Consider the following 16,251-nt stretch of genomic DNA (forward strand, 5'->3'; position numbering starts at 1 on the left):
GGTGGACAGTGGTAGTGGAGTGCTTCATGCATGCTTCCTTAGTGGACTGTGGTAGTGGAGGGCTTCATGCATGAATCTATGGTGGTCTTTAATAGAGAAAGGCTTTATGCATGCTACCATGCTGGTCTAGGATATTAGAAAGGTTAACACTTGCATAACTGGTGCTCTATGATTATATAGAGCAGAGGTCCCCAACTCCAGTCCTCAAGGCCCACCAACATGTCATGTTTTCAGGATTTCCTTAGTCTTGCCCAGGTAATAATTGCATCACCTGTGCAATGCAAAGGAAATCCTGAAAACATGACCTGTTGGTGGGCCTTGAGGACTGGAGTTGGGGACCTCTGATATAGAGGATAGTGTCAGCTTCTTTATGGTCAAAGGTGTAAAGGGGTTAATGCCTACTTTCCCAAGAATCTAGGTTAATGAATTGTTGAATTACTGCTTTACTAATGGCCTTATTACGGATCAATCCCTTCTCCCACACTTTAAGGGAACCTGTCACCCCCCTCAGGCGTTTCTAACTAAAAGAGCCACCTTGTGCAGCACTAATGCTGCATTCTGACAAGGTGGCTTTTAGTTACAAACGCCTGCACACGCTGAAATAAACACTTATAAAATGTGCCCCCACATACCCTGAAATCGTCCCAGGGGTGGGATTTTCCTTCCTAATTAGACGCAGCACAGCCGTCACTCCGGAGCTGTGCGCGCCGGGCGCCGCCTCCTCTTGCTGCATTATCGTCCCGGCGCCTGCGCTGTAAGTACGAAGGGCAGCACAACTGTGCATGCCCAGAAAAAACTTTACAGCGCAGGTGCCGGGGACGATAATGCAGCAAGAGGAGGCGGCGCCCGGCGTGCACAGCTCCGGAGTGACGGCTGTGCTGAGTCTAATTGGGAAGGAAAGTCCCGCCACGGGACGATTTCAGGGTATGTGGGGGCACATTTTATAAGTGTTTATTTCTGCGTGTGTGGGCATAATAACTAAAAGAGCCACCTTGTCAGAATGCAGCATTAGTGCTGCACAAGGTGGCTCTTTTAGTTACAAACGCCTGAGGGGGGTGACAGGTTCCCTTTAATGGGACTGTGCCTTAAACAATGGCCTCCTGCACCCCTAGATATGGCTCTGAGTTTCAGGATGAATTAAATTCAGCAAGGAAAAAGGGAAAGGCCTCAAAGCAGGAAATATTGCATAGCTTTATTTGATAGAGTGGAAACATTGCTTAGCAAATGTAGACTGACAATGTGGGGAAAACCAGAAAATAGAGGGAGGAGGGGGATGCAGCTGCAACTTTTCCCTTAGCTTGTATTCTGTATCTACATAAACCTGCATGGATCTTACCCACTGAGCTGTTTCCAGTCGTGACATTAATCAGAGACACTGAGCCAGGGATAATTTTGTCAGTGACTGAGCTGGAAGGAGGCAATAGGGACAATAAGGTGAATTGACTTAATTACAATCTAAATCTCTAATTGCGTATTCATAAATCATGGAAATCAATTGTGGATTTCATGAAAACTTGGAAACACCTTTATTCCCCCCAATTGGTGAAATATTGGTCAATCAAGTAATTTTGTTTTAGTGTGATTACATCACGATTGCGATGACATAACTCACCTATGATGTCACAGATTGCTTTGTTTTACATAGGTGATAAATATTAGATCTCTAAAGCAGGAACATCCGAGTTCAAGTTTAATGATCTTGAATGTTCATCTCCTTAAAGGCCATTCATTTGCTACCACATCATAGATTTGATGCCTTAACATCATAAATGTGCTGATGTCACTTAATCTGTGAATTAAAATCTGCTCTCTTGACATCACAGATGTGATGAAGCTGCTACAGGTTTGTAGATGACCTCACTCACCCACTCAGTATAGAGTCCTCCAGCTGGTTTGTCACTTTGTGGAATCCACCCGTGGAGTGATAGACCCAGGAGTCACACGGCAGCTTCCGTGGTCGCACACACTGCCAGATGTTGCCTGTGGCGGGGTCCTTATAGGTGCACACTTGTTTTCCTGACACCTCCAGGTTGCACTCCATTACCTCGCTGGTGTCATTTAGTTTAAAATAGCCATAAAAAAAGATCTGAGAAAAAGAATTGTGGTCACACGACGACATTATATCTTATCCAAAAGGAGAACATTCTTTGCCCCCATGTAGTGTGCTAAACAGAGCTGCTTGGTGGTCTGGTACATATGGCCATAGCAGGAGCTGTGAACAACTGATAGGTGGTGGAGGTGTTGGATATCAGACCACCACCCATCCTTGGGAGAGGTTATCAATATCTAAGTCCAACGAATCTATTTAAGAATAATATTCTGGCTAAAAAAGTCTCCAAGTAAGAAGGGGGTAGGGTGCATGGTCTACGGACCATGGAATAGGCAAAATGTTATGATCTGGTGGTTTAGGAGCAACATGGGACGAGCTCTGAAGGAAGTGGTAACAAGTAATGACTGTGAGTGGAGAGGGAAAAGACATACACAGCTGCTGACTGCTAAATCCAAGGAGCAGCCATTCCACTTAAAACCACCGGAGGGAGCCCAAGAGCAGAACTCACAAAAGTGCCACTTACAACCACCGGAGGGAGCCTAAGAGCGGAATTCACAACAGCAAAACTCTCCAGAATCATGTAATGTTTAAGGTTCTTCTAAAACCAGAAGGTTTCAAACCCAGCGGCCTCATTTATCAAAACTATCCAAAAGGAAAAAACTTATACAAAAAAAGGTTGCACTCTATCGTGCCAAAACACGTCAAATATGAAATACATGAAATATGAATAGCAAAACTGCTTTTTGAACATAAGGAAAACATTTTTTGAGACGCTTAGCACAGAATTTGGCCAAAAGTGTGAGCCCATCAACCATCGTCAAGGTGGTCTCATTAAAAAACTGATGGGTACCTGACCTCCCTGTCCAAATGTGAACACTTACCGAAGGCTAATGTCTGCATGCTTGGGTGAATATGGACACCTCTCTCAGCAAAGCCTACATATGGGTTGGCCGGAACCAAGTGTGAATGGATATAATTAAAAACCAGATGGTGAAGGAAGGAGTGCGCAGTCAATAAGCTAACATAGAAATGACAAAGAAAAGACTGGCACATCCAAACTAGTGTGAATAGGTGCATACCAGGAGCAGCTACCTCCATATATAATATACAAAAAAGGAGGTAGCTGCTCCTGGTATGCACCTATTCACACTAGTTTGGATGTGCCAGTCTTTTCTCTGTCATTTTTACAAAAGGAAAAAACTGTCATTATTGCCTCTAGTACCCTGTGGTAGATCGACTCACCTGGTTGATTAAAGAGGTAGTCACTGGAACACTTTCCGTTTAAGATTTTTGCTGGTTTATTAAAAATGTACTGCATAAACTAATAAAAAATTAGGTAAAAAGCATGTCCCTTCTGGCATCATGAGAAAAACAATTATAGCATACAGTAAAGTCTGTGTGGCTGCGGGGTTTGACCGATCAAGGAAACAAAAACAAGGTTCTGTGCTCTGTACCACAAGCAAAGCTCTGGAGACATTATCTCCAGACACACTGAACACTGAATGAGTCCAAATGGCTCCACATTTACCTTCTGGACCACATCCTGGGGTGGAGATATAGTGAACAGCCTCCCACTACATGCATGTTGATTACATGGTATACAAAAATGTGGAAGCCGATGGATATATTTACAGTTAAGTCCATATATATTTGGACAGAGACCACATTTTTCTAATTTTGGTTATAGACATTACCACAATGAATTTTAAACAAAACAATTCTGGTGCAGTTGAAGTTCAGATTTTCAGCTTTCATTTGAGGGTATCCACATTAAAATCGGATGAAGGGTTTAGGAGTTTCAGCTCCTTAACATGTGCCACCTTGTTTTTAAAGGGACCAAATGTAATTGGACAGATTCAATAGTTTTAAATAAAATGTTCATTTTTAGTACTTGGTTGAAAACCCTTTGTTGGCAATGACTGCCTGAAGTCTTGAACTCATGGACATCACTAGACTCTGTGTTTCCTCCTTTTTGATGCTCTGCCAGGCCTTTACTGCGGTGGTTTGCAGTTGCTGTTTGTTTGTGGGCCTTTCTGTCTGAAGTTTAGTCTTTAACAAGTGAAATGCTGCTCAGTTGGGTTGAGATCAGGTGACTGACTTGGCCATTCAAGAATATTCCACTTCTTTGCTTTAATAAACTCCTGGGTTGCTTTGGCTTTATGTTTTGGGTCATTGTCCATCTGTAGCATAAAACGACGACCAATCAGTTTGGCTGCATTTGGCTGGATCTGAGCACACAGTATGGCTCTGAATACCTCAGAATTCATTCGGCTGCTTCTGTCCTGTGTCTCATCATCAATAAACACTAGTGACCCAGTGCCATTGGCAGCCATGCAGATGATGTGGTATGCATAGGATCATGAGCTGTACCACGCCTTCGCCATACCTTTCTCTTTCCATCATTCTGGTAGAGGATGACTCACCACTGTGCCTCCGACTTCTCTCCTCCAGCAGCGGCCGACTTCTGGTACCTGGAGCCTCCTGCTCCCGTGACCTGACTGTGACCACCACTTCCTTTAAGGGGGCCTCTGCCCTCTGGCTTTCTGTAGGGGCCGTGTGTCATCTGGCCGGACATAGTTCCTCCGCCGGGGCGTTGCTGCTCCTTTAAAATTCGGCGATCCCGCCGTTTCTTCTGTTCAATCACTCCCGCTACCCACTGGGCCTCTTCTGCCATGGGATCCCGGAGTTCATCCAGATAGATGCCGCTGGGAGATTCAGAGGCTGGGGAAGGTGACATGACAGGAGTCAGTGCGGGAGCTGAGGTGAGTGTAGATAATGCACTCACCATGACTGCAGCCAGCTGCGACGGTCCTCCTCTGCGGCCGAGCAAACTCAGGATCGTGGCCGCGACGGTCCCTTTTTCCACGACTTCTGGTTTCTTTATTACTTCTTCCAGCTCCAGTTTCTCTGCTGTGTCCTCGTTCTCGGCAATCTTCATCTGCACAGGTATCTCACTTAGCAATGGCGTCTCTCTTCCGGGCACGCCATCTTGCTCTTCTGGGCTCCACCCATTTGTAGTTGGAGTTACTTCCGGCTGCCTCACCCGTTCCTCAATACTCTGCTGTAGGGTTCGGGGCGTCTTCTTCTCCCGAGCCAATCTTGGGCGGGCTCCAGTTACAATGGGACGAGGCTCATCTCAGGCCAGTGCTTCTGCCCTTTTCTTCTTGGACGCCAACGGTGGACGACATCGCTCTCAGTTTTTGCACCACTGACCGCCATCTTCTTGTCAGTGTTCAGCACCATCTTTAAGTCACCAACGGCCACCATCTTTGCCATCTTGAATGCTCCTCCACTCTCAATATGCAAGGCATCACAATCCTGCCGACTACGCTTATTCTGTAAGGCAGCCAGGGTGGTAGTCGTGGCAACTGTCTGTTCTGTTCCCACACCCTGGCACCCTACAGATGATATACAGTGTCCCTTCTGCTGCATGTGCAGCTTACTTGAACAGTGTGAAAATGGATCCAGCTCACACACCAGGGTGTTGATAAAAACCTTTCCTTCGGCTTTATTTGGAAGAATTCTTTTTAATATGGTACACCATCAATTAGGATGTCTCAGACAACATTGCAAATATAAAATAGGGGGTGATGTATAAGAAGAACCATTCGTGTATCGAACAATAAAGTTCAACGCGTATGGTTCTTCTTATACATCACCCTCTACTTTATATTTGCAATGTTGTCTGAGATGTCTTAATTAATGTTGTACCATATTAAAAATAATTTTTCCAAATGAAGCCGAATGAAAGATTTTTATCAACACCCTGGTGTGTGAGCTGGATCCATTTTCACACTGTTGAAGTTACCAAGTGCTGTGCAGCAGCAGGATTCCTGTGCTCCTATCCTAGACTGGAATTACGCCTCAGGGGTGAGCTGATTTTTCACTTATTCACACAAGTGCAGCGTACACAGAAACACACTCACGGTTATGGTCAGAGGTTTCTCGACTGCTGTCATGTCGGCTCCGCATTCATGAGCTCTGCAAATCACTTCTGAGACGTGGTCTTTTTCCAACAGCTTAACTTTACAGTATATTCATCACATAGACAGCACAGTTCAAACACAGAGACATCTTATCTTCATTCATCACAGAGGTAGCACAAGTTAAACACAGAGACATCTTCTTGTCTTTCCCTGCCTTCCAGGCAGACTTGGTTTTTCCTGCCAACTTTGTCTATATCCTTGCAGCCTCTGTCTGTATCCTTGCAGCCTGTGTCTCACTCTTGGTCAATCTGTGACCCACTATTGGACATTTCCTGTCCTTCTTCTGGGCAATCTTTGTCCCACTCATGCTCCAGGCCCACCAGCTTCCTACCAGTCCCAGGTCCGGTTCCAATTGGGAAAGGTGCCAAGGTCACCGTCTCAGCTGATCCTGCCCTGGTCTTAGACCCTAGATCTTCTTTGGGCTGGCTATTCATGCTGGTGACCGCCTGCATGACTCCCAGCCTGGGGCCTCTTACTGCCTAGCAGCTTTATCCCCATGGCCTGCGAAGCTTCTGCTCTCACTGCTGCATGCATCTCACCCTGGGCAGGTTCCCTGGGCTTCTGCCTCTAATCAGGAAATGCCTGTCCTATACCTCCCTGCTCTGTGCTGCTCTGCTCTGTGACTCCTTCCATCTGCTTAACCCCTATGCTGCCTGCCTCTAACTAACACTCCTATCTATTCTCTAATGTGCCCCCCTTATTCTAACCCTGCTGTTTCTCTATGCTAACCTCTATCCCTAATCCTAAGCATATCCAGTACACCACATTACAATACATGACATACTGTTGACTCATGTACAGTCTGTGATCTATTAGTATACCCAAGTCTTTTTCACACGTGTTGTTGCTTAGTTCTTTTTTTCCCATTTTGGAGATGCTATTTTCATTTTTATTGCTCAGATGTAGAATCTTGCATTTCTCCCTGTTAAATACCATCCTATTAGTCGGTGCCCATTGTTCAAGCTTATATAGATTCTTCTGAATCCTTTCTCTGTCTTCTCTAGTCTTAGCTATCCCTCCTAGCTTTACATGAAAATGTTGAACAACACTGGGGCCTGGACAGAGCTTTGTGTTATCCCACCTGAAACACTATTGCAATTGGATGTACAACCATTTATTACCACTTTTATACTTTTGTCAACTTTTTATACTTTTTGTCAATCCCATAAGTGGTCAATTTTCCAATAGGGATAGTATGAGATACTTTATCAAATACTTTGCTGAAGTTAAGATATAATATATCTACCGCATTTCCCTGATCCACCCAGTCAGTGATTCCATCATAGACGTAAATTAGATTAGTCTGACATGACTTGTTTGCCACAAACCCGTGCTGGCTCTGGTTAATTACTGTATTCTTATCCAAATACTTCCATACATGATGTTTAAAAATTTCGTCAAAGATCTTTCCTGGTAAAGAAGTAAGGCTCAGGAGACCTGTAATTTCCTAGCTCCTTCTTCTTTCCTTTTTTGATGGAGACAACATTTGACCTTCTCCCATCTTCTGGGACTTCTCCTGATCTCCAGGATTTTTCAAAGATTCTAGCTATTGGTTCTGCAATTTCCTCTGCTATCTCTTTCAGTACCCTAGGATGTACCCTAGGTACCCTAGGATCATCTGTACCAGGAGATTTAAATGCATTTATATTAGCTAAGTGTTCTCTCACCATCTCTCTGTTTATAAATTGTGTGAATTATTTTATTCCTATCATGGCTCGATAAAGACCAGTTGATGTTACAATTGCTTTCTTACACAATTCAGATGCAAAATAGGAATTTAAAAGTTCAGCCTTATCAACATCATTTTTGACCACTTCACTCTTTTATTCCTGTAAAAATCATATATCATCTTTTGACTTTTCTTTTGCTTTTGACGTACCCCAAAAATCCTTTTTTATTGCTTTTTGTCTCCCTTGAAAGCCTAACTTCATTATTGGCTTTAGCACTTTTAACGCTTGCCCTGCATTCTTTGCAAACAGTATTATATTCTTCTTTAGATATGTCCCCCTCTTTCCATTTAATATACATTTTTCTTCCTTTTTAACAAATGTTTTAGTTCTTTGTTCATCCATCCTGGTCTCTTTAAATGCATTTAATTATTTGTTCTTTTCTGGATTGTTACCGATTGGTCAGTGAGAATTTCAATTAGCAAAATCTCCCATCCTTCTTGGATATTTCTGTCCTTTAGCACATCCAGCCATTGGACCTTTCCTACAAACTTTCTGATTCCATTAAAATCTGCCTTTCTGAAGTCCAAACTTGTGCCCTAACAATTATTGTCATCCCCCAAGCGTGCCAAAATTTCAGTTTTCAATTTCACTTATTCTTTTATTCTTTGGCATCTTGTAAGGCTAAGTAATAGTAGACTTTCTGGGGCTTCCCAATTATGTATGGAGCCAGCACATCCACCCATTACTCTGGGGGGTGTTTTTCCCTTCGGCGACCTTTTAAAAAATTGTCAAAAAGGCCTTTATGTTGTTACCTGGGGTCATTTTCTGCAGGGCACCTCTTACCACCTTCCAAATGGAAAAATCATCAGCTGACCTTGCAGTCGGAGCCGCCATGCCACCAACTGCTTCTGTGAGTAGTTGCTGCTGCTTAGGTTTTCAGCTGTCCAAAATTGGATAAACAAACATGACCCTTCTGACATAACGCAAAAAAACAAAAATAGCATATAGTACAGTCTGTGTGGCTAGGAGGATTGCCTGCTCAGGGAAATAAAATTAAGGTTCAGTTCTCTTTAGTAAGAGCACAGCTCTGGATATCGTATATCCTGGCACACCAAACACTGAATGTGTCCAAAGGCTCCACATTTACCTTCTGGACCACACTCTGGGGTGGAGATATGGTGAACAGCCTCCCACCCATTCTTCAGCTGTTCTCAACAATCCAGCCCTGTATATGGCTGATTAGCACCTCTCATGTCTTAACTTGGGATGGTCCTATAGGACTTCAACAGAAGCATCAGTGATTTGGAGCTATCTAAATAAAAGGCATTTATGTCTTCTCCCCAGGGATCTGGACCTGTTCCTGTTAGTTTGCAGGAGCCTTAACTCTTCTCCTTAAATTTACAATAATAAGAATTTTAGGCTCAGGACCAAGCCCGGTAAATTTATGGCACTTGGTCCTGATGAGATTAAGCAGCTCTGGTAAAATAAAAGCTGTACTGTGATTGGCTGCTATGGGCAGTAAAGATAGTTTTGAAATAAGAGGCCTAGGGGGTCAATAACATGTTTGACTCAAGACCAACAGAGATGAAACCCCAGCAGATGGCAGGGTCTCAGGCATCAAGGAGATAACATATCCCCGAGATCACAGGAGCATGAAAGAAAAAAAGGCCATAAGACATTCCATCATCATAGAATAACCAGAAACTCTCTTTGCAGACTTTACTAAGAAAGCGAATAGAAAGACAAATTACCTTTTCTATAGTGAGCAGCCCAAGGCATGGCACACAGCCTTGTGCAAATACTATAAAAACATTCTAAAAGTGGCATCAGCAGGGGCCGACAAATCAGAGTAAAAGACCCACAAAATAAGGATGTCTCACCACTAATCTATACCACTCTGGCATAATAGTCATACAGGGCAATGAGGACAACCTTGAGGCGTTTGAAAAAATCTTCCCTCATATCAAAGTCAAGGCTCAAAAATATAAAGTAGTAAAGTCAACACGTAGAAAGAGTGATGGGCCCACATGTACAAAAAAGACCACCAGGGACCCCCCTGCAGCCCAAAGCCCTAATAATGCACTCCCCTCATTGGACACCCTTAGAGAATGCCTGTCTCAGCTGGAGAGGGACTTCATACTGCTTAAGGAACAGATCCAAAGACAGACAAATGACCAAACAGATGCAGAGATAACCAGACTGAAGTGTGTATTGGACTCAGCGGTGCAGGAAATGAAGCATGAACTATATGAACTACGGCAAGAAAATGCTAAATTAAAAGGAGAAATATCAAACCTAAAAAGCCAGACACCACCCCTAACACAGGAGGGGGACCCAGGGAAGGAGATAGATGAAGGCACAATGAAAGCTAACAGCCACATCACCACTAACGTAAACAACTGCCTAAATATTGAGAGCAAAGCTGAAAATAATCAAGAAACACATGATGGGCTAGAGCCAAGCACCAAACATACCCCAAGTCTAGAACAACAGCAAACCACAACAACAGTACAGAGCAACAAGAAGAACGCAAAGAGAAGCTCCCATAGGAGCAGCCAACCACTATCTCCTGATACAGTCCTGATTATAGACTCCAACAGAAAATACCTAAATACAAGGCGACTCTTTCCAGGAAAAAGGGTCTCCAAAATCCGCTGCTCAACTATAGAACAAACTACGGCCGTAATTGATAATCCATATTTCACCAACCCAAACCACATCATCATACATACAGGCACCAACAATCTCCAAGACAAATACCAGCAGGTAGCAGGACAATTGTGTCAGCTAGCAGAGACCACGCAACAGAAGTTCCCCGGCAGCAAGATCATCCTGAAATCTCTGCTGCCAAGAAAAGATTCCTTCAAATACATCACAGAAGACGTCAACAGAGAACTAGTAGCCAAGATCACTACGATGCTAGATATCACCCTAGCACGACATCCTGTCATAAACCTCCACCACCTGTATGATGACAAACATCTCAACAACCAAGGAGTCAACCTTCTTGCCAAAGAACTTAAAGACATTGTACTCAACAGAGTCCCTGAACCAAGAACCCATACAAACCACAAACCTGTAGAAAGAGCACCAACTAACAGACCTAAAATGGAATATGCTCAACAAACTGGAAACTGCAACCTGTATGCAAAACTAGCCCATGAGAGACACAAACCATGGAAGACACCAACCACTCCACACAGAGTGAAGCAGGGCAGTGAGCTGGCAGAAATAAAGACCATGATCAGCTCCATGTGCAAGCAACTCACGCGACTGGACCAATTGCCTACAACAAGATCACCAGTTAGCAATCCAAGATGTGCTATGCAGGACAGCCCATTACAAGGTATACAGCTACACAATGGCAACCCTAATCATCAGTAGCTGGAACATCCAGGGCCTGAACTCTTCAGCCTTCGGATGCAAGACAAACGACCCAGACTTTAACCAAAGACTGAAAGACATTGATATACAGATCCTCCTTGAAACATGGACACCGGATACAGGGAATTATCTGACTCTGCCCTGAAAAACAAAAACATCAAACTGGGCCAGAGCTCAGGAGGAATATTAGTCTGGTACAAAGAGGTGCTCCATGAACATATCAGAGCAGTGAAGAGAGGAGACAGCCACATCTGGAAAAGAATAAGCCGCTCCATCCTTACATCCCAGGCCAACATCTACCTCTGCGCAGCTTATGTAGCTCCTCCAGAGTCTCCATACTTCAACCCAGACAGCTTTGAGACCCTAAAGACTGAAGCTGCCCATTTCCAGACTCTGGGCAACGTTCTCATCTATGGAGACCTCAACCCAAGAACGGGAAGGGAAAGAGAGAAGCCTACCACACTGTACAACGAAATTACAAAGCCATCCTCAGAAAGAAAAAGCAAAACCACATCTCCACCAAACTCCTCCAACTCCAAGATGCCCTTGAAGACAACAAATTTTGGGAACTGTGGAATCACCTTGGATCCAACCAGAAAAGCAACAGCCTCCACATCCAGAGTGGCAACATCTGACTCCAGTACTTCAAGGACCTTTACAATGACATCCCAAGTGAAGACCTGAACCCGGCACAAAAAGAGCTTGTGAAAAAACTGAAAGATATGTAGGAAAAGTTCAAAGATTTCCAAAATTCTCTGGATACACCAATCACACTGTCAGAAATAACAGAAAGGATCACACAAATAAAAGGTAAAAAAAAGCCAGCGGTCCAGATGGGATCCTCCCAGAAATGCTGAAATACAGCCCTCCAGACATCCAGGTTGCGATAACAAAACTATATAATATTGTACTGCATGCCGGCTGCTTCCTCAAAAACTGCAACCAAGGCCTCATAACCCTTATACACAAAAATGGGGACAAGTACGACCCAGCAAACTACCGAGGGATATGTGTCAGCAGCAACCTGGGTAATCTCTTCAACTGCATCCTGAACAAGAGGATCCTCACCTTCCTCACTAAGCACAACGTCCTCATCAAGAGCCAAGCAGGGTTCATGCCAAACCACCGCACCACTGACCACATCTACACTCTGCACAGCCTCATCAATAGCCATGTCCACAATACAAAAAATGGGAAGATATACGCTTGTTTTGTGGACTTCAAGAAGGCCTTCGACTCAGTGTGGCACCCAGGAAAATTCCTAAAACTGGGGAGTGGAATAGGAGGCAAAACATACAACGTCATCTGAAGCTTCTACACTGAGATCAGTTGCAGTGTGAAGGTCAACGGAAGGAGGACGGCCTATTTCCAACAGAACCGAGGAGTGAGACAGGGCTGCAGCCTCCGTCCAACGCTCTTTAATATCTATATCAATGAGCTGGTGGTGGCCCTAGAGTCCTCCTCAGCACGAGGACTCACCCCCCATGACACCCAGGTGAAATTTCTGCTGTATGCGGATGACCTCGTGCTGTTATCACCAACTGAGAAAGGCCTCCAAGATCATCTGAAAATCCTAGAGACCTTCAGCAGCACATGGGCACTGCCAATCAACCAGAAGAAAACTAATATTATGGTGTTCCAGAAAAGAAAGCAGAAACCTACTGGCAATCCTACCTTTATGATAGACAACCGTCGACTTACTGAAACCAACAGGTACACCTACCTGGGCCTAGAACTCAGCCAGTCAGGGAGCTTCAAGCAAGCATAGAGTTACAAAGAGACAAGGCATCCAAAGCCTACTATGCCATCAGAAGATGTCTGTACCATCTCAAGGCACCAGTAACCGTCTGGCTAAAAATCATTGACTCCATCATTGCCCCAATACTTCTGTACGGCAGTGAGGTCTGGGGCCCAGCCTCATACCCAAACTGGTCAAAGTGGGATGCAGGACCAACTGAAATATTCCACCTAGAGTTCTGCAAGCATCTTCTCCAAGTCCATCGGAGCACATTAAACAGTGCCTGCTGAGCAGAGCTGGGAAGGTTCCCACTACACATCGCAATAAAGAAGAAGGCACTGTCATTCAAGGCTTATCTACAAAGTAGCAGTCCCAGCTCCTACCATCACAAAGCCCTCCTACACCAGGAAGCCCCAGGAAGACTCCAAACAAAAAGTACCCAGAGCCAGTCTGACCAAGCCATCAACCTACATGGCCTGACAAAAGGTGAAATCCGGAAGATGGTACACAAAGTCAAAGAGGAATATCTCAGCATCTGGAGGAACGACATAAACAAATCCAAGAAACTGACAATATACCAGACTCTACAGAGGGAGTACAAACTGTCCCCATATCTAGAGAAACTAGAAAACCCCAAAGAGCGACAGATCCTGAGTCGGTACAGACTGAGCGCCCACAGCCTACTCATCGAATCCGGGTGGCCCGACAGAACTACAAGTCCTGAGAGAGCAGACTCTACCAGCAGTGCCCCCAGGAGGCCGTGGAGGAAGAGGCTCACTTCCTGCTGAGGTGCCCCAAATACTCTTCAGCGAGGGACACTCACTTCAAGAGACTGATCTCCTCCCAGACTTCACCTCCAAGGAGGAGGAAGAGAAACTGCCGATAATACTGGGGGAAGAGGAAAGTGCAGCGGCCATAGCAGCGGAATTTGTCAGCGCTTGCCACAGACTAAGAAGAGATTGATATGTCATAGACTCCTGTACCCCACACTGGAAAAGTCCCTATCCCCCTACTAAACAGCCTGATATGCCATGGACTCCTATACCCCACCATAGACATGTCACCTATCCTCTAATAGGAGCCTGATATATCCTGGACCTCTATATGCCTCCCTACCCCACCCCCTATCCCCCTATTTTTACCATATACTTTGGCAATGCTAACATGTACTTAGTCCTGCCAATAAAGCTCATTTGAATTTCAATTTGAATTTGAAACAGACAGAACACCATTTATCTACTCCACCTCATCCATTTAGCCAACATATTGGGTTTGGACTTTTTAGATCCAGCAACTCTTGATCCATTTCTTCTTCAATCCATTGTCTGATCCTGCTCATACTCCTAATAATGGATGCCGAGAGGGGAGAGAGATCCAACATAGGGTGTCAACAACACAATACAGGTTGTTTCATGGGTGTGAGGTTTCCCACTGATTGTTTTCATATCTAAAGGGACCAGTAGGCAAAAAAAAACACTCTTAAATGGGCTGTCTCATAAAGAGTATCCTTGTAAATTTACCATCTTAAGTTATACAAGCACTTTATAGGTCAGAATAGGGTTGAGCGAAACGGATCGTTTATTTTCAAAAGTCGCCGACCACCCGACCCGATCCCTGTGTGGGGTCGGCCATGCGGTACACGACTTTCGCGCCAAAGTCGCGTTTCGTATGACGCGCTTGGCACCATTTTTTCAGCCAATGAAGGAGCGTGGGCAGAGTGATGACATAGGTCTTAGGGGCGTGGACGCCTATCGTTATCTTGTCGCTTGTGTGCAGTAGCGATTTGAAATGTGTAACACCAGCCTTTCTGGGGAGAGAGAGAGAAAAAGAAAAAAAAAAAAAAATTTCGCCATAATCGGCCGATTTCACTCGACTCGACTTTAGAGATAGTCGGGTTTCGCGAAACCTGACTCGACCCTAAAAAAGTAAAAGTCGCTCAACCCTAGGTCAGAAGCAGACATTGAAGAGTACCCTTGTGTAAGAGCACTATGAGGACTCATAGCCTTCTAACTGTCCTTTTACAGGGACTCATAACATGGGCCGATCAGCGATATAGCAAATCAGCGCTCGTTAACTTCCATTTATTTAGGTAATCATGATGGTTTTAATATGAATGATCATTTGTGCAATCTTTTTAACTTGTGATCTCACAAACACCTGCAAACTAACAATTAAGATTTTATTATCACACCACAAAATTAATAGAGACCAAAAAAATCAAAACAATCACAGCCCACGCCCTAAAACAAGTACAGACCGTAAAAAAAAAATTCAAGCCCCCTCAGCCCAAAAAACAAAGACTTTAAAATATCAAACTCCAGACCAAGTTTAAGAATAAATCAGACCTCAGATCTCCAAAAGAAAACCAGACTTCCTGATAAAACACAGAATCCAGACACTAAAAATATTCACAGACCCCAAACCAGACTTCTAGATACACGCTTCAAACCAGATCCCAGACTAATTACAGATCCAAGACCAACCACTTAAAATCAAAACTCAAAAATAACCAAAGATCCAAGATTAGACCCTTCAGATAACTATAGACCCCAGATCAGAACCACTAAATAAATATGGACTCCATAGCAGATCTTAGAATTAACATAAACACCAAACTCCCTGAAAATTCCACCCCTCACCTAATATCTGTTCTGAGGTGTAGCCCTAAGAAGCCATCTACCTCTAGTACAAGCCCCATCTTGGATTGCTGAATGCTACGCTTACCTTCTCTGGATGACTTTCCCGCATTCTCTTCAGAACATCAACAGCTTCACTGGAATGAATGAGCCTGATCTGCACTTGAGCTTCCCCCGGCCACGGAAGAAGCAAAGTGGCCAAGTAACTTCCATTATTATAGTCCTTGACTTGTCCGGTCACTCCAGCTTTAAGCGCTGGTGAGTGGAGCTTGGCCCGGAAGAAGTCTCCACCATATTGCTTTTGTTGACCATTGCGATCCCGAGCTGTGATGATCACTTCCAATTTCTCCCCAACTCTATATACTTCCCGTGGACTCAGTAGTTCATAATTACATTTTATAGGACTGGTGGAGAAGTTAAAATGTGTGACAGGAGATGGTGGTCCAGGCCAATCAATCAGTCTTATAAACTTTATGAATTTGGGGTTAATAGTTCGCGAAGAGACAGTTGTGGATTGCTTGGTGATCAAAGGAGGAGTCTGCTTCTTAGGGGATGGTGGTTTATATTTTTCTACATTATTCATTAGAAAGAACCTAAAATTAAACTAAAAGTATTGTAAATGTAAAAAAAAAATTCAAATATTTTACAGACATACCATTACGACTCTCTTAGACTCTCTTACATAAAGAGATACTATGATATATAACACAACATTCTTATTGGCTTGTAAGAAAATTCTTGCACTTTTATGTACTACAGCAGCACCTTCTGCCCCCAGTAAAATGAA

At 44.0% G+C, this 16,251-nt stretch overlaps 1 protein-coding gene across 1 annotated transcript in view; it reads right to left on the bottom strand.

Moving 5' to 3' along the window:
• The window catches only part of LOC138674688 (NXPE family member 3-like), a 50,275-nt gene extending 34,228 nt beyond the window's left edge, over positions 1-16,047 (bottom strand). Inside the window, exons 1-3 of the mRNA XM_069762504.1 lie at positions 15,553-16,047; positions 1,866-2,086; positions 1,337-1,407 (exon numbers count right to left, since the gene is read on the bottom strand). Coding sequence (XP_069618605.1) covers positions 1,337-1,407; positions 1,866-2,086; positions 15,553-16,047 — 787 coding nt within the window. The remainder of the gene's footprint in view (positions 1-1,336; positions 1,408-1,865; positions 2,087-15,552) is intronic.
• Positions 16,048-16,251: the final 204 nt, after the last annotated feature.

The sequence above is a fragment of the Ranitomeya imitator genome, chromosome 4 (genome assembly GCF_032444005.1).
Source record: "Ranitomeya imitator isolate aRanImi1 chromosome 4, aRanImi1.pri, whole genome shotgun sequence".
NCBI classification, from domain to species: domain Eukaryota; kingdom Metazoa; phylum Chordata; class Amphibia; order Anura; family Dendrobatidae; genus Ranitomeya; species Ranitomeya imitator.